This window comes from Crocuta crocuta, unplaced genomic scaffold, assembly GCF_008692635.1.
Source record: "Crocuta crocuta isolate KB4526 unplaced genomic scaffold, BGI_CrCroc_1.0 scaffold6, whole genome shotgun sequence".
In the NCBI taxonomy this organism is placed as follows: Eukaryota; Metazoa; Chordata; class Mammalia; order Carnivora; family Hyaenidae; genus Crocuta; species Crocuta crocuta.
Genome location: NW_027531917.1, coordinates 2,918,708 through 2,942,079, shown reverse-complemented (window position 1 = coordinate 2,942,079; position 23,372 = coordinate 2,918,708). Strand labels below are relative to the sequence as shown.

General features: G+C 34.8%; 1 protein-coding gene across 2 annotated transcripts in view; it reads left to right on the top strand.

Annotated features, from left to right (window-relative positions):
* TBC1D23 (TBC1 domain family member 23) overlaps positions 1-23,372 on the top strand; it is a 61,943-nt gene that overhangs the window by 24,505 nt on the left and 14,066 nt on the right. For both annotated transcript variants that reach the window (XM_077774832.1, XM_077774831.1), the window contains exons 2-13: positions 1,065-1,176; positions 2,529-2,634; positions 3,850-4,054; positions 8,072-8,195; positions 11,210-11,334; positions 11,426-11,472; positions 12,292-12,395; positions 14,189-14,311; positions 15,652-15,744; positions 16,964-17,134; positions 19,315-19,357; positions 21,259-21,368. In XM_077774832.1, coding sequence (XP_077630958.1) covers positions 1,065-1,176; positions 2,529-2,634; positions 3,850-4,054; positions 8,072-8,195; positions 11,210-11,334; positions 11,426-11,472; positions 12,292-12,395; positions 14,189-14,311; positions 15,652-15,744; positions 16,964-17,134; positions 19,315-19,357; positions 21,259-21,368 — 1,363 coding nt within the window. The remainder of the gene's footprint in view (positions 1-1,064; positions 1,177-2,528; positions 2,635-3,849; positions 4,055-8,071; positions 8,196-11,209; positions 11,335-11,425; positions 11,473-12,291; positions 12,396-14,188; positions 14,312-15,651; positions 15,745-16,963; positions 17,135-19,314; positions 19,358-21,258; positions 21,369-23,372) is intronic.

Below are 23,372 nucleotides of genomic sequence, written 5' to 3'. Positions count from 1 at the left end.
TCAGTCTTCTTCAAAGAGTTTTAGAAATTGTCTGGCTGAGTTATGGATTTTTACTTGTATAGATTTCTTATGTACTGTATATTATAAACAAAATGACTGAAACTCAGCTTTTGAGAATTCTGAGAGAATTAGTTATTTTAAGTGGTTACTTCATGGATAGAAAACAATTCATAATGTTTGTGAAAGTTTTTGAAAAATGTGTTCTTTTTAACCGTATAAATAAAAATAAAAATAAAAATTTATTTCATGTTTAATTTTCTCTTTAAACCTAGTAGACTGAACATAACTGTTTGATCATGTACTCAATGATGTATTGTTTTTCTTTAATATATAAAACTGTGATGCCATTAGAACTTCTTCGCTCCTCTGACATTTATTGCGCACTTCCTGTAAGCTAGGCACAGCTCTAGGCATGATATCTGTATGTTATGTACTAAGTATTCCCATACGGCAGTGCTTTGGATTCTTTACTGAATTTTATTATTTCTCCTCTTCACCACTAGTTAGCATAATATCAACATAAATTCTGGAACCAGACTGTTAAAATTGGAATCTTGGCTATAGTACTTACTAGACCAGTATTCATAAACTATAAAATCCCTCTTTGCTTCAACTTCTGCATATGTAAACGGGGGCCAGTGATGATTGTGGTTACTTCATAGGATTGTTGTGAGAACTAAAATAACACATGGACAGTGTTTGGAACAGTGTCTGGCACAAAGATAGTGCTCTATAAAATGTAAGTCATTACTACTACCGTGAATAGTAATATTACTGTGACTTTTAAGTGCTGTCATCCTACTTGCCCTGTCTTCCCTTTATAAATTTCTTTAATTTTAGAAAACATAACTAAGGTTGTTAAAAGTAAATGCAAGATAAGAGTAAATTGCATGAAATCTGAGATACCCTTTCAAGGAAACAAAATGCTGTGTATGCCTCGGCCTTGCATTTTGGCTGCTGAGAACCTTTCTTTCATAGACACAGCCTTTAACAGGCCGTGCTTATAAATTAATCTTCAGTAAGAAAAATAAGTAGAATTGATCTATTCAGGACTTGTTTTTTAGGGAAAAAGATCTTGAAGAAGCTCTGGAAGCAGGAGGTTGTGATCTTGAAACTTTACGAAATATAATTCAGGGGAGACCACTACCTGCTAATCTGAGGGCCAAAGTTTGGAAGGTAAAGTAACTGGAAACTAAAACAAAATGTAATCACTTAAGAATATCATTTGAGAATTTTTATGTTCATTTGTCTTAGTTGCAGAAAATTTTATCATCTTCTGATCATGTTGCATCTAGAGAATTTATCAAACAGAGCAACTTAACTGAAATGGTGTGTTTCTGTTATGTTTGGTTATTTGATAATACAGGTTTTGAAGGGCAATGCTTTTCTTTTGTAGTCATGACATAATATTTATGAAAATTGTTTAATGAAATGGGAAAATTCAACCAGTGAGTAAGATAGGATGTATAATTGCAGTCATGGAATTATCTCAGCTATGTTAAAGACAAGGTGGATGGCATTCTGTTCTGGCAAGTCTCTCTGGGTGTTGGAATTATAGGACATTTTATTTGCTTTATTTTCCTCTTCATCTGTTCTTTAGTTCATGTATCCTTTTTTAAATTTAAATTAAGATTTTGTTATGATTACAAAAGAAATACTGTTTGTTAGAACATATAAGCATTAGATAAGATAAAAACTATCTGCTGTCTGTCACCTATGGGTAAAACACATAATAATGTCTTGGTATATATCTTTTTATTTTTTTTTCTCTGCGCATATATAACAGAAATGGAATGATAATTGTACATAGCATTCTGAATGTTTTATAGAAATTTAAAACACATACAAAAGTAGAGAGAATTATATAATGAACCCCCAAGAACTATCACTTAGTTGTAACTGTTAATATTTGGCCAGTCTTGTTTGATTAGTACCTCTATCCTTTCCTTCACATCCTACCCACTAGATTATTTTAAAGCAAATCATTGGTAGCACTAAAATACTTTAGTATGAAAGTCTAAAAGATAAAGACTTTTAAAGTAAGCATAATACCATTAAATTTTTAAAAATCATAATTCCTTAATGTGTCTTCACATGGCTAAAGGAATAGGGGCTCTCTCTGGGGTCTCCTTTATGAAGGCACTAATTCCGTTATCAGGGCTCCATGCTCATGACCTAATCACCTCCCAAAGGCCTCACCTCTAAATAACATCTCATTGGGAATTAGGTTTCAACATCTGAATTTTGTGGGAGGACACAAACATTCATTCTATAGCATTGATGTTTGCTTGAAATGCATTTATATATGCTATTCACTGGATTGAAATTTAATGTAGGGAAATTTAAAATAATTGTGTTCATTATGATATGACTTAAGGGATCAGCATTTGGTGGGGTGTAAATACATTACTTTGTGATCTTTGAAGTATGCGTCATTATTTCAAAATTCAGGAATTTCCATTATTACAGCATATTTTCTAAGAATGAAAAATGACATACAAAGCTAATTGCTTTTATCTTTCTTACAGATTGCTCTAAATGTTGCAGGAAAAGGAGATAGTTTGGCATCATGGGATGGTATTTTAGACTTGCCAGAACAGAATGCTATCCACAAAGATTGTCTAGAGTTTATTGGTAAGTTTAATAATTGTTTTCAGACTGAAAAAGTCTGAAAATAATATTTTGAGGTAGAAGAGTTGCTCTTTAGTAGCATCATCTTGTTACAATTTGTGATATGTTAAATTTGTGAACAGCTGGTGAATAGCGTTAGGACTTCTCTTTGGAAATTCTTATGGAGTAATATCTAGTATTGTTAGAGAGCCCAATATTTAGGGTTGGTTTTTGTTTGTTTGTTTGTTTGTTTTTTTTTTTGCTTATATGTTCACATCTTCCAATACCTTTACAGTTTTATTGCAGTCTTAAAATTGTTTTTTTGTGTAAAGGTCTGTATGATCTTTTTTTTTTTTTTTTTCTAGGAGAGAGAGACAGCGTGAGCAGGGGAGGGTCAGAGAGAGAGGGAGTCACAGACTCTGAAATAGGCTTCAGGCTCTGAGCTGGCAGTCAGCACAGAGCCCGACGCGGGGCTCGAACCCATGAACCGCGAGATCATGACCTAAGTGAAAGTCGGACGCTTAACCGACTAAGCCACCCAGGCGCCCCTGTATGATCTTTAGTTTTCATGTTAAAAGGGTTGTGTTCTAAAAGTTTACCTATAAACTTTATTATTTATTATCATTATGATCTGCAATTAAAAAAAAATGTTGTAAGTCATGGGTGAAAACGTTTCTGGTCATTCCATAAGGTCTTTTTCAAACTTAAATGAATTTAGTTTATGTTTTTAAATTCATCTATAGTTCTTGGTATATTTTTTTCTTTTTATCACATTTTAGTTAAATTTTGTTTAGATAGACTTTTGTGGGCTAACCATAACAGAAACATTATTGCTGGTATATGCAAAAGAAAGAGAATTTATTGGTGGAGAATGAATAACCTTCCCTGACAAAGCTATAGTGGCAGCTGCCTGTCATTGGGTAGACGATAATCTTTTGTTTAGAAAACACCTTTTTGCTTTCCAGGAATATGGGTCAAGCATCTTTCCTACCTCACTACCTTGGATTGTCCATTCTTAGGTTTAACATATATATAGCTCAAGTATTATAAAGCTGAGTTAAATACTGAATAGCCAGTAAATACTAAATATAAGGATATGTGCTTTTGTGTAGTTTTCTTTGCCTTTGTCATGCTCTGAGTACACTAAGGTAGTATTGTGTGTTTGAAAACAAGTGTTATGTGCAATAATTGAATCTCTAACAGGCCCTTGGTAACTTAATTTTGACACTTCTTTTCTAGAACAGTTTTCAGTGCCACAAGAGAAGGCAGAAGAATTACTTTTGGATATTGAATCTGTAATCACCTTTTACTGTAAATCACGTAACATTAAATACAGCACATCCCTCAGCTGGATACATCTACTGAAACCATTGGTGCACCTTCACTTGCCACGCAGCGATTTATACAACTGCTTTTATGCTATCATGAATAAGTACATCCCCAGGTAAAATAAGATTTAGTAATAATAATTCGTATTGAATGAATTGTAAATGAATAAATGTCTAATTTGTTTTGAACTAAAGTCCTTAGATTTACTTTGGTGGTAAAGTAAAAGGTTCAAGTATTTTTTAAGGTTGTTTGAATCATAACTGTTCTTTGACTTTACTTTTGTGGTCATAAACATTTTTTAAAGGGTTCGTTAGTTAAGAATTTATGCTTGTAAAGTTTGTGCCAAACTTTTGGTAGTATCCCTATTTTAATTTCTTTCCTTATAAAATAAAAATAACATTGTAGTGTCTACATGAAAAGTAAAATTTTTGGAGGGCTGCCTTCAGTGAGGTGCTGGTATTACAGCTTGAAATGTGATCCTCGGTATGCAGGCACTGAACAAGTAATTAGGAGTGTGCTGAATATTTGGAAGATGAAATATAGAATGCAAGGGGCATATTCAGTGGGGGCGACCTAACTTTTCCTGGAGGTCAGAGATGACTTGCCTGGGCAAGTGACACTTAGGCTGAGACTAGATAGGTAGATATTTAGATGGGTGCAGTGGTGGGGGCCAGAGTGGGGGTAGTGCAGGGGCTACATCCATGAGGCCAGAAAGAATTCTTACAGCTTCCTGTGCTACCAATTAGGTAGTCAGGATTTCAGAGCAAAAAGGAACTTTTGACATAATCTGTGCAGTGACTCTTGGATGCACGCTGGAATCATTGAGGGAGCTCTTAAAAATCCTGATGCATGTTTATATACCTGTCAAGTCAAATCTCTGAGGAGGGCACCCAGGCATCATTGCTTTTGTAGAGCTTCTCAGTTGACTGCAATGTGCAGCCAAAGTAGAGAACTCTACTTTTCTGGAGCTTGGTAGTTAAATGACTATGATTCTTTACTGCTTTCTCTGATACACACTGTACTAAATGCAGGTGCTTTGTGTGTGTTTTCTCATTTAAACAATGACCGCTAAAGGGTAGGTTTTTCTGATTTACAACTACAAAAACAGGCAAAGAAAGAGATAAAAGACCCACTCAGGATTACACTTCTGGTGTGTATGCCTGAGTTAAGATCTGAACCTAAGTTTGGATAGACACCTTTGTTTTAACCAATATAGTTCTCCACCCTGGTTGCTTGTTAGAAAGCACTGAAGAACTTTTTCTTTATTGATAGCTCAAGGTATCATTTTTAGATCATAAAATTTATACTTTTAGTGTGTGTAACTCATTGGTTTTTAGTATAGCCAGAGGGTGTGCAGCCATAACCACAGTAATTTTAGAACATTTTCATTTCTAAGAAGGAACCCTGTACCCAACACTCTCAGCCCTAGGTAACCACTAAACTTTCTGTCTCTGTGGATATACATGCATTGCATGGCTATCCCACATTTTATTTACTCATTCAACAGTTGTTGGACACTGGATTATTTTTTGGCTGTGAATAATGCTGCTATGAACATTTGTGTACAAATTTTTATGTAAACATGTATTTCATTTCTCTTGAGTATGTACCTAGAAGTGGATTTGCTGAATTATATGGTGACTCTATGTTTAACCTTTTGAGGAATTGCCAGCCTTTTCAACAAGTATATCATTTTACATTCCCACCAGCAGTGAATGAAGATCCTGTTTTTTCCACTGCCAACATTAAAAAAAAATTATAGCCAAACTAATGAGTATGAAGTGGTATCTCATTATGGTTTTGCTTTGCATTTCCATGTCAATGATGTTTAGCATCTTTCATGTGCTTTCTGGAAGTGTGTATATCTTCTTTGTGGAATTACACTAGGTAGAGCCTAGGCATATTTTTAAAAAATTCCCCAGGTGATGCTGATGTACAGCAGGGTAGAGAACCTCTTTGCTACTTTGAAGCCACAGTGGTTCATATATGTAAAATAGACCCAGAGATGCCAGGAGACAGGACTACGGTCATGGGAGAGCGAGACTGGAATTCATATTTGTGAGACACTCAGTTACACTAGTCTCTGTTTGTATTTTAGCTTATATTTTACCACCGCTCTGTGTAAAAGAGCTAGTAATAGCAAGGGACATGATGTTCCAACTTTTTCTCCAGAGAGTGTTGGTGGTGATAGTAATAGTAGGGGAGGGGGATTTACACTGAGCTGTGTAATACACTATCTTGTTAGATTCCTCTAGTTACTGTTTCTGTGAGTTCCACATGTAATGCAGCACTCCAGGCAGGGTCAGCATTAATGCTTCTGGATAGAACACAGCCCCACAAAATGCTGCTAGAAGAACTCCATTGTAATATGTCTTCTCATTACAGATTCATTGTAATGTGCATAGAATCCTGTCCAGTCAAGCACAGTGCCTTGCAGTGGAGAGTAGCTTTGCAGTACACAGCTACTTAATGAATAGACCCTGTTGCAATAGCTGACTCCCTGAGATGTCCTGCTAGGAACATGAACTAGGCGATGGTTCCTACAATTTTATGTCCCTACTCTACAGTTTCCGTGTTTTGTCTTAGCAATCAATTGACTTGCATTTCTTAGAATGGGGAAAGTATTCGGATGAAGGAAGAGGTAATCTTGCCAGTATGAATCCAGTTCTATCTCTGGGCATCTGAACTAACAACCTTGGGCCTTCTTTACAAAATTTTCCTATTATCTACAGTATCAAAAAATGGTAGATAGAGGGTCATACCAAATCCTGGCATTGATCTCAGATCTTGGTTTTGCGGAAATTGTTTTTCATTATTTCCACTTAAATAGCATTGGACAATATTCTTTATTAGTGCTTTTTTTTTTTAATGCTTTTTTAAAAACTTATTTCTGAGAGAGAGACAGCATGAGCAGGGGAAGGTCAGAGAGAGGGAGACACAGAATCCGAAACAGTCTCCAGGCTCTGAGCTAGCTGCCAGCACAGAGCCCAACGCAGGGCTCGAACCCACGAACCGTGAGATCATGACTTGAGCCAAAGTCGGATGCTTAACCGACTGAGCCACCCAGGCACCCCTCTTTATCAGTGCTTTTATAACTGTGACATTCATTTCATTAGCTTTTTCACATGAAGCCTTTTACTTTATTTCAGTTTCTTTACAATTTGCTTTTTTAGAGGCTGTACCTCTACCAAAATACCGCTTGTTGAAATACTGAATTATATATAGAGGAGAGTAGTATGGCATAGTAGTTTAATGCACAGTTTTTGTGTGGAGCTCTTAGCTGACTTTTTAACTGTGTGACCTTGGGTGAGTTACTTACAATTAAGCTTCAGCTTTCTCATCTGTAAAATGAGGAAAATAATAGTAACTGTTTCATAGGGTTGCTTGTAAAGATAAAATTAGATAACTTTGTAAAGTGCCTGTTACAGTGGCATGTGATATTTTCTCAGTAAATATTGACTTTTATTGAGATCACCTGTCCTTGAGCTGTGTACATTTTTATTGATTCATTAGACACAAGGGAAGAAGGCAAGAAGTAGTACACTTGTTTAATAAGGTGTTTTGTACCTCTTGAGATTCATTCTGAACACTAGTACCTAGGCCTCTTGATCTAGCATTTTGTTTACCTGCAGCCATTTCACACTTTTACCTTTGCCTAAAGGGCATTCCTAATTGAGTATGTTAACTGTGGAGCTAACCTAAAGCCTTCCTGTGAGTTTGCTTTTATTTGGGAGGGAAGAAGAGAGCTGGACTTTTTTTTTTTTTTTTTTTAGAACTCTATAGTTCTCCTTTTGGGATCCAGCACTTGTCAAAATAACCTGAATGGTACTGCTCTTTCCAGTGGTCCCTGTAGTCCTTTCTTTCATTTGAGTGCTGCCTGGGTTCAGCTGGAGAGAATCTCCTTAAAGTTGACTGTAGACCTGCTGTTTCTACAAACTTTCTGTCAAATGAGGTATATTAGGTGTTAGCAAGGGATTTCTGACTGATATATGAGGTAGGCTTGCTGTGAATGCCGTGGTGTTCAGGTGTTTTGGGGGTGGGGAGAAGAAGGTGGGTATTGCAGGAGGACTAGTTACTGATATGATCATTTCTGATCCATTAATGCAAAAACCTTGCTTCTCTTGTCTTTTAGGGATTGTTCTCTGAAGGGAAGACCATTTCATCTTTTCCGATTACTCATCCAATACCATGAGCCTGAGCTTTGTTCTTTTCTTGATACAAAGAAAATTACTCCAGACTCCTATGCACTCAACTGGGTAATAAAGTGAAAGTAGGAACACTTAATGAAAAATAGCTTTCTATAAAACTATAGTTAGGTTTTTTTTTCCCCCCAAGGAAGAGAAAGAAAAGTAGTAAATTATAGACCATTACTACTTACACCAAAGGAGTAAAATTATTGGCACTTCAAAAATAAGTTTTTTAGCTCTTGACTAGGTTAGTTTAGATTATTTAAAATGAAGTTTAGTCTATTGTTGTTTTACATATATCTCATATTACATAGGTAGTACATGCATATGTAATATTTCTGAGATACATGTATGCAATATGTACAAATCTAGGCATGTGATATGTGTAAGTATGTGATATGTATCAGTTCACTTTAAAACTTTGTGTGACTAAATTGTTGATGGTGTGTATAAGAATTGCTATCCAATCATGAGGAAAATGACTTAAAATTATCAAATGACCAATATAAAGGAATATAGAGTACATCTCAGTGCTCCGTTATTCTGTATGTTTTCAACAGGAAGTTTTACTATTCTGGGTCAGTGGTTCTCAGACCTTTTGGTGTCAGGAATTTTTATACCCCATGTTTATTGAGGATCTCTAGTTTATACAGATTATGGTGGTTAGAAATTAAAACTAAGAAATTTAAATATTCATTTAGAAGTAGTGATAAATCCATTACATGTTAACCTTAATAGCCTATTTTTCTAATGCAAAATAACTATTTTCCAAAAGAAAATTAGTGATAATAGTGACATTGTTTTATAGTTTTGCAAATCTCAGTGTTTGGCTAGAGCACAAATAAGTAGATTCTCATATCTGCTTCTTTATTCAGTCTGTGATGATACCACAGTTCATGTAGCCTTTGGAAAAGTATTGTTCACTTGTGAGAGAATGAATATGAAAAAGGCAGTTAAAATTCATGTATGATTATGAAAATAGTTTTGACCTTATGGACTCCCCTGTAAATACTCTTGGGGGCTTCTAGGGCTCTTCAGACTACACTTTGAGAACTGCTCTTTTTGATTAACTTGAAGATCTTTCTATAACAGTGATTGAGTGCTAGAAGAATATATATTCAGAAATTAAACATACTCCTTGATCATGTCTTAACCTAACTTTTCTTTAGAAAGGATTCCTTTCTCCCACTTATTAACTGTGTGATTTAAGACACTTAGCCTCTGAGCTTCAGTTTCTTTATCTGTCAAATGAGAATAATAATAATAATAATACCTACCTCAGAGGGTGATGGGATTGAGTGAGCAATCAGGAAATGGTACTTAGAGAATCCTAACTGGTTTCAACTGTCATATTAAATCTCAAACTGCAGCAACCTACTCTTTAGTTTTATCCACAGTCTTAACCACTTTGAATTGAAATAATATTTATAAATTATAGTTTCACTGAGATTCATATGTTGCCATTCAGTGTACTTATTTGTATTCAAGTAAAAAACTAAGTATTCTGATGCCTTATAGATATCTCTGCTGTCACATCATGCCTCAGAAATGCTATTTCTGTTACCACAACTCTGAATCAGTCCTTGGTGCTGGTAGCAGATTTGAACAAAGTACTAAAACAACTGGTCTCTTCAGTCAATGCCGCAATTAGTTCTTGCTATTAGTATTATGTGTATGGAATGGAGTCTTTTTCTTTTTCTTTTTTTTTTTTTTAGTCTTGAAACAATTAAAACTAATTCTTAAACCTTGAGGGATCTACAGCTGTGAGCAATGCAATAACTGTAGTTTGGCTATGTGACTTTAATGATGACCATATATTGCAATTCTATTTGTATTTACATCTTTGGGATTTGGAATAGTAATCTTTTTTCTTTCAAAGTTTATTTATTTTTGAGAGAGAGAGGGAGACAGGAGCTGAAGCAGGCTCTGTGCTGACAGCAGAGAGCCCAGTCGGGGGAGGGGGGGCTCGAACTCACAAACTGCGAGATCATGACCTGAGCCAAAGTTGGACATTTAACCAACTGACCGAGCCACCTGGTGCCCCTGGTATTTTTAATAATAGTCTTATTTGTAATAATAATTTTTAAAACAACAAAAAACATTAGTAACATTTTTTTAATTGAAAAGCTTTGTGGTCAAGTGTAATGGTAGTTAGCTGGACTGTGGAATCTCAGGTCATTTTTCTAGGACAAACACCACCACCCACTATCTCTTTGAGCTCTGGAAGGTTATTTAATACCAGTTCATTTCCTCACTCGTAAAATGGGGAGAAGAATGTCAACATTAAAGGACTGTTGTGAGACTATTTAAAATAAGAGATAATAATGTGACAGTAGTTTAGTACTAGCACAAAGTATGCACCAATGTATATGTTCCTGTTAGCCATTAAAAAATATTTTAAGTTTAAACCTCTAAATGGAATTGTTCCTATATCTAATGAAAATTGAATAAAAGTATCACTGAATTTATGCAATTTAAAACATAGGCTCTAGAGAAACTTATTAAACAGCTCTTTTATTTAAAAGAGAAAATCATAGAGCTCCTGAAACACAGGAATATAAATGTTGTCTCATCTATTTCAAATGATGGACATGTAAGCTTTGGCAGCAATTCACCTTTGTATGGTCATTAAAATTTTACTCTGTGTTCTTAAGTAACCATGTTTGATCTTTACAGTTACCTTACAGATTAAGTACTGTAATAATTATGCTAGTTACCCTTGTAGTGGTAGTTATGCTAGTTATTATGTTCTGGCAGATATGTATTAGTTACTTTAGATACTCTAGGTTAATTATCTCTCCACAGCAATGGTAGAAGAAAGGTAGCAGTATTCCTTTTTTTAAGTAGAGATGGGAGTTTTAGGGGTTGAGTAACGTGCCCTAAGTCACACAGTTAGTAATTGGCATCATTGTGCCTTGAATCCACATATTCTGCCTTTGCATTACGTACATTATAATTAAGCTACACATTAAGTATCACTTGCCGATAATTGGATATAATGTTACTTACACATTTGTTTTCATACGTTTAAAAGAACAGGTCATTTCCAGTGGTTTATGTCTCATTTCATTTCCTGATTACAGCTTGGAAGCCTTTTTGCATGTTACTGTTCCATTGAAGTCACTCAGGCAATATGGGATGGATATCTACAACAAGCAGATCCATTTTTTATTTATTTCTTAATGTTAATAATCCTTGTTAATGCAAAGTAAGTATCAAGTTGCTTAGATTTTTTTCCTTTCTAGTCTCAGGATGTTCTGTTAATATTTAACTCAAATTCATTGGTTTCTCTTTTACAGAGAAGTTATTTTAGCACAGGAGTCTGATAGCAAAGAAGAAGTTATCCGTAAGTAATTTACTGTAGAGGAAATATTTCAGGTCACTTAATTTTCTAAAACTCAGTTTTCTCATCTGTAGACTAAAGATTAGTCTACAGAACTCTGAGGTTTCATTTAACTCATATACACTCTGTACATAGAGATCTTAAGGCCTATTTTCCCTTGATTTTGCCCTCCTCATTCATCTCTTCTATGTTTTTTTAATCTTTCAGTTCTTTTTCATATACTGTTTCTTAGGTTTCATTATTCATACCAGAGGCCCTCCTCTCTCTCCCCATTTCTTCCTTAATTTATCTTTGAATACTCAGATTTCGTAATTACTTACATTATGAACGTTTAGTACTTTTTTTGGGTTCTCCCCATTCTAGCCCCCACACAGATTTAGTTACTACTTCCTCTGTATATTACCTGCCACTTTGTACTATTTGTATTATAATGTTTATCTCACGACATCATAGTGATTAATTTTTACATTTCTTACACAAGACAGACTTCCTTAAGTCAGGAATTATTTCTTAGTCACTTTTATTTCCAGGGGCCCTGGCACTCAACATGTGTTTGTTGAATAATCACAGTGCTGCAGTCAAGGCTAATGAACCTGATTTGATTACCTGAAATGATCTTTCACTAACAGTAGAATTGCATTAACAGTGTCAGCTCCCTTGGGGACTTCCACTGCTCCTCAGGCAGTTTTAAAGGCCTCACTATTGAGATTCCATTTATGTAGTATTTATTATGTTGAAGATATTCTAGCTTTGCTACATAATGTTCATGATTGTATTTTCCACAATTTTTTTAATGTTCTCATATCTATAATCCTTTTTCAGAGTTCTTGGAAAATACTCCATCAAGTTTGAACCTAGAAGATATAGAAGACCTTTTCTCTCTGGCTCAGTATTATTGCAGTAAAACACCAGCTTCATTTAGGAAGGTATAAGACAAATTACCAGCCTCCACATTTCACATTTTGTACATTGTTTTTTTGTTTATGTTGTGTCCACTTTATTTAAAATACTCTAGATTATCATTCTTGTCTTTTTCTTTTAATTTTTATTTATTCTAAGAGAGAAAGAACATGTGTGAGCAAGGAAGGGCAGAGAGAGAGAGGGAGACAGAGAATCCCAAGCTGGGTCTGTACTGTCAGTGTGGATCCCTAAATGGGGCTTGATCTCGCAAACCTGGAAATCATGACCTGAGCTGAAATCAAGAGTCGAGCACTTAACTGACCAAGCCACCTAGGTGCCCCACTTATCTGTCTTTGTGTTGCAGTTTTGTGTGATTTTTCACCATAAATACTCGCCCCAGTGGAGGGACAGATTGAAAAGAGAGTATACACATATGCTAGGAACCATTTCACCTCCACTTTGATTATTAATTATTTCTTTTTTTTAAATTTTTTTTTTTATAATTTATTTTTGAGACAGAGAGACAGAGCATGAGTGGGGGAGGGGCGGAGAGAGAGGGAGACACAGAAGCTGAAACAGCCTCCAGGCTCTGAGCTGTTAGCACAGAGCCTGTCGCAGGGCTTGAACCCACAAACTGTGAGATCTGACCTGAGCTGAAGTCGGATGCTTAACTGACTGAGCCACCCAGGCGCCCCGATTATAAATTATTTCTGATCATTAGAAAATGGAGAGATTTCTTGAGTTAGTGCTTTCTTGACTTTAAAAATTACAGAAATCTGATGGAGGATGTATAATCATGTCTCCTTTATCTGGAGTTCAGCTTTGCACAATTTTAATGATGCAAGTTGTCTGTTAACAAAAAAGGGTCCCTTAGCCACATAGAGACTTAGAACCTTTCTCGGCCGGACAAGTGCTTTCAAATGAAAAGACACCAGATTAGAAACATAAGTCCTAGAAAGTAAAACTCCAAGAAGCAAAAGCTAATAATGGAGGATGCACAGAATTACTATTTATAAAATAAACAGATTTGTCTATGGCCTCAGGTACTCATGAGAGCAGTATTGTCTTTTCTTTATTTATTTTTAGGCATTCTATAATAATAATTGCTAGTTGGTGGTCATGTTGCTGAAACAGCAAGATGAGATTAAATTATGTTCAGTATAATATGTGTCAAAAGGCAGAGAAGAGACATCTTTTAAGAACATTTCCCCTGAAACTAATTAATTAAAAGAGATTTGTTTCTAGGGACTAATTTCAGCTATATTAATAATTGCCTTTTGTAGATCACCTTGGCGCCTAACAAAGTGGAACAAGTCAGATGATGGGATAGTGGTTTAGGATGTTGGATGAAAAAGAAATTTTGCTCTTTTCAGTCTTTTAAGAGGAAAAGCTTTTATTCGTCAGACATAGTAAATAATCTGTACTAGTAGTTGCTAATTAAACCAGGCTGTAGATCGGTGTATTACATAATTTATGCCTTATTTTTGTTTTTATTATTTTAAAATATGAAAAATTGTGAGTAACCATTTTAAAATTTAAAATAGCTGATGTAGAAAACAACTATGTAGACTGTTTTAGTTTTTCGTAGCCTTTTATTTTGTATGAACTCTGACAGGGATTTTCTATATTCTATATAGCCTTTTTGTAGCTTTTAGCCTATAAGATTTGAGATGATACAATATTAAATTTTAAAATCACATGACTCAAGTGTGTTATATAATTATTTTACCTTTCATCATGGTTTATTAGGAATATTTTTTGAAAGAAAGATTGATTTTGGTTTTTCTTCATAATGTTTTAACAATTTCTCTACAAACAGGATAATCACCATCTATTTGGTAGTACTTTGTTGGGAATTAAGGATGACGATGCAGATCTGAGTCAGGCTCTTTGTCTGGCCATCTCCGTGTCAGAGATCCTTCAAGCAAATCAGCTTCAAGGGGTAAATAAAGAAAACCCACAGTCTGTTGGAGAAATATCCCTTTTAAATGCAAAACCAACATTTCCTCCCTGTTTGTTGTGAATGATTAATCTGCTTAATCTTCTGTCTATGAGTTCATTTTTTAAATTTGAGACAGAGAGGATGTGCGCATGTACTTGGTGGTAGGGGCAGAAGGAGAGAGAGAGAGTCAAGCAGGCTCCATGCTCAACATAGAGCTGAACTCAGCACGGAGCCCAGCGTGGGGCTTGATCCATGACCCTGGGATCATGACTTGAGCTGAAATCAGGAGTCAGACACTCAGCTGACTAAGCCACCCAGGCACCCCCACATGCTCATTTTAAAACTGCCAGCTTATATGTTATTTTAATTGTCAATTAATTATTCTTGACAACTATTTTTATAAATTGCAAAATCTTTTTTCATATTTTAGCAAAGAAACAGAATATTGTAAAAGTTCTTAAAAGGGTGAAGTTAGCATTTAATAGTTAAATTCTGGGTAATTATACAGCTAATTAAATTACATGATCTAATGCCATAGAGCATATAACAAAGGAGAATTGAGGATATACCATAATTTTCTGTGTCCTGCTATCTTCATAAAAATCTAATGAGCCAGTTTTTTCTATATATGTTTCTTTATTACTAGTAGTGTAACAGTTAACCATGGATATGTATATTTGGAAGGTGAGGCATATTTTGAAGATGGAGGGAAGAAGAATGGACATAGAAAGATAGGCGTTTTACAGTAGATCTCTTTAAAATAGACATTTCACATGTTTTTCTTATTAGAATTAGTATTAAAAACAAATGAAAACCTGTAATCCAGCTTAAAGATCCTCATGTGAACCTCTTCAGTTCAAACTGACATTGTGGAACCTCCTCTCATCCCCAAAAGATGTTCTTATATGAATTTAATTGTTGGCAACTTTGTGAACTTATTTGCAGAAATAGGAATCATATCTAGATCTGTGTTTATAACTATATAGTTTTTAAATATATGTTTAACATACTAAAATTTTAAATTCCAATATAGTTTTATAGCTCAAAATGACATTCTCCTGCTACATATTTTAAGACTTCCTAGTCAAGAACAGTATATACAAAGTGCTCAAAATACAAAGTGTTGAAAACAGTCTATACAAACTGTTCAAAATAAATACAGTTATTTAAGATCTTGAGGTTAGTTTTTTGTATCTCTGCTAATTGGGTCCTCCTAATTCTGTGAGATCTAGTTTTTTAATAAACCTATTCTTTCGCCTTTGGTTAATTGTAATACTGTCTTGTATCAAATGTGACCCTCATGGCAAATTGCAGGATGTCACATGTTGTTTTCCTCTTAGGAAGGAGTCCGGTTCTTTGTGGTGGATTGCCGTCCTGCAGAACAGTATAATGCTGGGCATTTGTCAACTGCTTTCCACTTAGATTCAGATCTGGTTAGTATAAATGCTAGTTAAAATTAAAAAAATAATTTTTTAATGTTTTATTTATTTTTGAGAGAGAGAGGGGGGAGAGAGATCACAAGTGGGAGAAGAGCAGAGAGAGAGAGAGAGAGGGAGACACAGAATCGAAAGGAGGCTCCAGGCTCTGAGCAGTCAGCACAGAACCCGATGCGGGGCTCAAATCCATGAGCTGTGAGATCATGACTTGAGTCGAAGTTAGACACTTAACTGACTGAGCCACCCAGGCGCCCCAAAATTTTTTTATAAAGTAAGAGAATAAATAGGTCTTTTTCTTTAGCTCAGAAATAAATATACATGTACAAGATTGGGGATATTTTCTTTCTGCTTAAGTAGGGAGTCTCTGCCCTTATAACAAAAGTGGTGTTCTCAGGTTTCGTTTTCACCCAGGATACTCTCTTGGTATGATGAGGGTAGATGCAAACCCTGAGAGATTTGGCTTACTGTTGGTTACCATTGTTGTCAGTAAATTCTAAACTTCTCACTGTGAATTGTCTGATATAACACTTAGCATAGTGCCTCACATCTAGTAAGTACTCTATAAATACAAGCTCTTTCTATAATGGGTAATTATTCTAGAAATTTTTACTGTAAGCTTTTTTTTCATCATGAGTGTTTAGGCATAAACTAATATTTAATAAGGGTAGTATATGGCATTCAGGTGCTCATTTGTTAAAATTTTTCTACAAGGGTCACTTTAATTACAGGAGAAGATGAAGTAAATAATTAAATATTGTCAGAAATACCTAGAGCAGTTAGTAGAAGTGGGACTGACATTATTTAAACCATTCTGGTTATAAGAGCCTTAGGGATTAGGGAAGACAGAAAGAGGAGTAAACCCTTTTGCTAACTGTACAGTCTGCCTTTCATCCAACTCATCTGAAAAAGGTGATGCTGAGGCCTGAAAAGGTATGGAGAGGGGTTTAGGTGGTATTGAGAGGAAACTTAGGGAAAATAGAGGTGGAACAACTCAGAGAGTTCTGGGTGCTTTAAGTAAGGAAGGAAATCCAAGCTTGTTTGCATCCTAAAAAGTGAACCTGAGCCTTTCTCATCCTTCATTTGCCTATGAGGACTTAGATAGTTTTCTTTTATGCTTATTTAAAAATTTGCTCAAGTGATTCATGAAAACTGGATTTTTTTCTTCAGAAAACTCAAAGAATATCTCCATAGTTAACTATTATATTAAATTGTTTAGATGCTCCAGAATCCATCTGAGTTTGCACAGTCAGTAAAATCTTTGCTGGAAGCACAGAAGCAGTCCATTGAATCTGGCTCCATTGCTGGTGGGGAGCACCTCTGTTTTATGGGCAGTGGTAGAGAGGAAGAAGACATGTACATGAACATGGTCCTGGCACACTTTTTGCAGGTATGCTGACAAATTATTTCAGTTTGTTTGGTTATTGCTATCATCTTTAAGTTCTCATATGTAATTTTGTACTGTTACCTATACTGTCAAATTTATATGAAGTTTTTCTTTACAGCTTATAGGTTTTGTGTCTTGCCAAGAAAGGACTTCTTGAGATTTTTTTTTACATGTTTGTATGGTGTACTTTTTATGCCTGTCTTGAATCATCTGGAATTTATTTTTGTGTGATAAGTGAGGTAGGAATACAAAAAAATCTTTTCCCAGATAGCTAACTAGTTGTGTTATCACTTTGAAATACCACCTTAAAGCAACATTTATTTATTTTTGAGAGAGAGAGAGAGACAGAGCTCGAGCAGGGGAGGGGCAGAGAGAGAGGGAGACACAGCATCCAAGCAGGTTCCAGGCTCTGAGCTGTCAGCACAGAGCCCAGTACAGGGTTTGAACTTACAAACTGTGAGATCACGACTTGAGCCGACCTTGGACACTTAACTGACTGAGCCACCCAGGCACCCTGAAATACCACATTTTTAATTCCTCAGTGCATCAAGATCTGTTTCTGGATTATTGTTGCCTTGCTGTTTAGGTCTCTTCATTCCCTAGTGCTATTTGTAGTAACTGCTTTGAAATAGAATAAGTGTATAGTTATTCATTACACTTGGCCATCTTTCCTTTTTGTGTTTGATCAGTTGTCTGATTTGTATCCGTGTTTTTATGTAGCCTGTTCCTCTATCTTCTCTACAAATCCTCTCCCACTGATGGCTCTTTCTTCATAAAAATAGTTGTTTATTAGGTATTCTTTGGTAGTTTATACACCAGAGTCTTCATTTTATATGACCCTGACTTAGGGAATCAGGAAGACCATAGGCATGGTGTTGCACTAGCTACTCAATTTGGATCCATTTCTGTTCATGTTGTACTTTACTGGAAATCTGCTTTGAGAAAATAAGCCTAAAGGAAAGAATCCTTAAAAGACAAATGCAAGAAGGAACATGGTATTCAGGGAAAGGTTTATAAGATAATTTTATACCTTATTAAAGGAGAGGTTTTAGAAGCTTACACAAAATAACAAAAATAGAAACTCAGATTCATTTTACTTCCAAATTTAATTGGCATATTTTAAAACTGGTATAAACTATATGTTGTGAGGGCTATCACATGGCAAGAATTTGAAATATTGTGAACTTTTTTTCCATAACTCAAGTTCTTGATGTGGATTTAGAAATTTTTTCCCCAATTTTTATCATGGAAAATTTCAAACAGAATCAAGAGTAGGTAGAATTGAACCCTGTAAACTCTTTATTAAGACATATAACCACATTGTCATTATTATACTTTATTATAAAAAATATCTAACTATTGTTCAAGTTTCTCTTATCTTCCTAGGATCCAAAACAAGACATTCTGCTTGGTTGACATCTTTTAAATCTCTTTTAATTTATAGGTTCCCTTCCCTAATTTTTTTTCCTTGCAGATATTTGTTGGAAAAACTGGTTACTTTGTCTTATAGAGAGTCCGCCACATTCTAGATTTTGCTAATTGCATTCACATGGTGTTGTTTATCAGTTTCTGTCCCTGGTATTTCCTCTAAACTGGTAATTAGATCTAGAGACTTGATCAGATGACTTTTTTGGGGGGGGGGGGGGACAGGAAACCCTGGGTGGTGTGAACTTTGGTCAGGAGGTATATACTGCCCAGATATTTCTTTTTTAAGTCTCTTTCTTTGTCAGTGTATGTTAGATCCGTTAATTTTTATAGTAGCTTGTAAAATAGTAACATTCTATTATTTCTTATTTATAATTAGCTATAGTAATTGTTTTTATAGTCCCTTTTTATAAAAGATACAAGATGTTTTGAAATCTTTTAAAAACCACTCTAATTATATCTAAAAATACAATTAACTGATTTTAGTTTGACTCTCTATTATATTATTAGAACTATAATACAGATAAATCAGTCTTGTTAGTAGCCATGAAGTTGTCTCTTTCTTTCCACCCAAGCACCAGACCTTACAGTATACAAGGTAAATATATGTATCTCTCTGTACCAGAGTCCTGTATGTCAAAGAAAAGAAGTCCAGAAATTTAATACATAACTATATATAACATGTGTCAATGTTTATAAGGCTATATGGTTTAATTAAATCGCATTTTGGAATAATTTCAATTCTATTTTTGTTACAGAAAAACAAAGAATACGTGAGCATTGCCAGTGGAGGCTTTATGGGTAAGGTTTTAATTTATTCATTGCTTTGCTTCCATTTCTCAGAGGAAATTATATCACCAGAGCTGATTTGGAGTGACCAGATTAGTTAGTAGACAAACTCTCACTTCATTCATTCTGTATTTTCAGAAAAGGCAACACCAGTAGGACATGTAGATAACAGGTAAACATAATAGACAATTGAAATGAGCAAATATTTAATGGAAGACTATTTCAGTAGATATACTTAATGAGCTTGTATTTGTAAAAAGTATTTTTATAAAGATGCATGAGAACTGTCTACATGATTTGTCTTTATTGGGAAGGTGAAATAGATGGGACTGGGAAATGGGTAAGAGGAATACTTTTCATACTCTTTGTTTTTTTGTGTGTTATTTTGTAACTTGAAAGTTACTACTTGAAAGTATTAGCTGCTAAAAAATATTGGCTGAATGGAATAAAACAAATAAGGTGATGTTTTCAAATCTTCAGACTAATACCTGATAATCCAGGATGGTAAAATCACTGAGAAAATCTCTGCCAGCATATATTTGAGAATTTATGAAGAACTAGGTCAAGACAAAAAGATTTAAAAAGAGCCTGTCTTTGTTGCAGATTATACAATCTAAGGGTACAAGCTTGTGACTGAATGATACATAAGTCCTAGAGTACTATAAGTGTAGTGAACATAAACAACAGTATTATAATTATCAAACTTGCAAAGAGACTAAATCTTACTTATTCCTACCATAAAGAAATGATAATTATGTGATATGATAGAGGTACTAACTGTGGCTGAAATGGAAATTATAGTATATAAACCAACATGTTTTTATACCTTAAGTTTACAGTGTTATAGGTCAAATATATTTCAATCAAGAAATAAAGAGCCTTTGATAATAAAAATCAAATCAATATTTTTTGAGTAATAGAATCTTGAGTTTGAATCATGAGAGTCTCATAAGAGTTAAGTTCTGACCTAATATAATCTTCTTGTTTTATAACTTAGAATTTTTATAGATTAGGATCTTTTTCCTCTTTGTTGATATTAGCAAGGATTATGATGATTTCCTCCATATCATGGCCTGATAACCCACAACTTTTGGGGCTTACATGTACCCAGGGTGATCTACAAAAAGGGTTATTTTAATAATACCGTTAAGCAAGTATTGGCCTTTATGCCCAGTGTTTATTAGGAATTTTGACAGCATGATGCAGAACTTTGTTATTAAGCTCACTATCAGAAGTCTGAAAAGCAGTCTTTTAGAGTATAGTCTAGATTTTAGAAGCTTTTTTATGTTAAGAATTATTTCTTTTCCAAGAATAACCTCTCTTTCCATAGCAGTTAATGCTTTCTTTATTAGGGGAAAGATTAATTGATGCCTCTTTATGGTAAACCAAAAGCCACCATAGGTTTTCTTTTAATCTTTTATATTATTAAAATGTTGCTGAGCTTCAAAGCAGNAAGGACTAATAGGTGTGGGGGAGGGGGGAGATGGGCATGGAGGAGGGCACTTGTGGGATGAGCGCTGGGTGTTACATGGAAACCAACTTGACAATAAACTATTTGTAAAAAAAAAAAAAAAAGAATCATGACCCAGAAGGGAAAAAAAAATGTTGCTGAGATTATCTCTTAATACTTCCACAAAGGAAAGCATCAAGTTTATATATAGTTATTGTCATCCTCACGGTCAGTTAAGAAAAACTGTAGTTGTACAGAGGGTTTTAAAAGGAAAAGGTGGCAGCTTTCTATAGCTTAGAGTCCTTCATTCCTTTAGAGAGGTGCAGAAAAAACATCTGTAATTACATCTTTGGATACTTTTTCATTCAGCTGTGACAAGTTTATTATATTCTCTGGTAACAAATCTTTCCAAAGGGAGTTGATATGTGAGGTGTTTTTTTCCCCACTTCTTGTTTATTTTAAGCACTGCAGCAGCACCTGGCGGACATTAATGTGGATGGACCAGAAAATGGATATGGCCACTGGATTGCTAGTACCTCAGGCTCAAGAAGCAGTATCAATTCTTCTGTTGATGTAAGTGTATGTGTAGAATATGTAACCAGTTTTGAATAAATGCTCAGAAAATGTGACTATTAAGCACTCACTGTAACCTAAGTAGAGTCAAAATATTTCAAACATGTATAGTGAGGAGTCATGTTGTTGCATGGTTAATGTTCTGATGGAATAGGCCTGCGCAGTTCAACTGGCTGGGAGTCCACTTGTCCACTTGTTGAACTCTGATTTCTCCCTGTCCGGCTGCAGTTTGGTATCTAGTGGCAGTTTTCTGCCCAGCTTAAATATCAGTGGAGATAATAGTGAGTCCTTTAACTAGCATTCTAGGAATCTCCCAATTAGTATGAGCCAGAAGAATACTGAGGCTTATGGTCACATCTCCAGCAGACCACATCTATACCCCTCCCCACCACAAATTTACATGATCAGAACTTCAGTCCATGCCTGTTTGAGAATGTGCCAGGCAGAAGACTGGAACTGATTGCCAATCCCATTATATTTGATTTTTAGTTAAAGAGATGTATGTTACTGCAAGGTTTTGTTATAGTGGGTAAATTCACTTTTCTGTGCTGCTTTGGAAATAATTGGGCAATAAGTCTTTTGTGGTTTCTCAAGAATATTTTATGTCAGTTGAATTAAATGTCATTAAATCATTTTCTTAACAAGTAAGGGTCCACATCTTCCTTAATGATCATTCTTTAAAACAGAACTAGAAGGAAACTGCAGTACAGGTTTTTACTACTAGCTTAGGTTTTCTGGTCTGGCTTATTGGTGTTCAAGTTTTATCTCTACCTCTCAACGTTCATCATGATCTTCAATAAGATCTTTTCAGCTCTGGTTTCTCCCTGTACAACAGAGATGATAATAACAACTTTGTTCACAATGATGTGAGGATTAAATGTGTAAGTGTGTGTATAGCATTGTACTGGTCACATATTTAATAGCAGTTATTATAAAATTATAATTCATTAGATGATTAATTACAGATTATCTTCAGCTACATAAGTCAAAGCATATTGTCAAACTACCAGCAGATAAGGCTTCTCTGAGAATTCGGTTTTCAATTTAATCATTTTGGTGTTTAAGAGCTTTTCATGTAAGATCACTATCTAATAAACATTTGCAGTGTTTTTATTTTGAATAGCTAAATAGTATTCCACTGTATGGATATATTATAATTTATTCAGTTTGTTCCCTGTTGAATATTTTCATTGCTTTTATTTGTCTTTTTGTGTTATAAACATTTTTTGTCTTTTTGTGATTAATTTTCCAGTAATATATGTACATACGCCATGATTATTTAGCCCCAGAAGTACAATAACTTGATCAAAAGATTACATGTCAGGATTCTTGAATTCTGCATTATTATCAAATGGCCCTTTAAAAAAAATATTCTTCTAATTTATATTGCCACCCACTTATAATGTTGGATAGTGATTCTGTTCAAGTTTCTGTTTTCAGATTTGAAAAACAATGATGGAGGCTGTTAAAGGAACTATCTTAAAGATGTGTTATATTAAAAAATACCAAATAAGTTAATTTCCATAGTCGGTTTAGTTTGATTTCAAATTTGGACATGGAAATAGAAATATGGTTTTTGTGTTGTTTAGTTAATAACTTATTTCACTTAAAAATAAAAATTACAAAAAAAAAAAGGAGGGCCGCCTGGGTGGCTCAGTCGTTAAGCGGCCGACTTCAGCTCAGGTCATGATCTCGTGGTCCGTGGGTTCGAGCCTCGTGTCGGGCTCTGTGCTGACAGCTCAGAGCCTGGAGCCTGTTTTAGATTCTGTGTCTCCCTCTCTCTCTGACCCTCCCCCACTCATACTCTGTCTCTCTCTGTCTCAAAAATAAACATTAAAAAAAAATAAAAAAAATAAAAATTACATGTTTATTTTAGCATCATATGTAAATATGAAAGTATAAGAGAACAACTGCTACTCATATTTTGAAATATTTCCTTCAAATATTTTTAATGCATGTTTATTTTATTATTTTATTTTAAAAATGGTGATCAGAGTGTACATA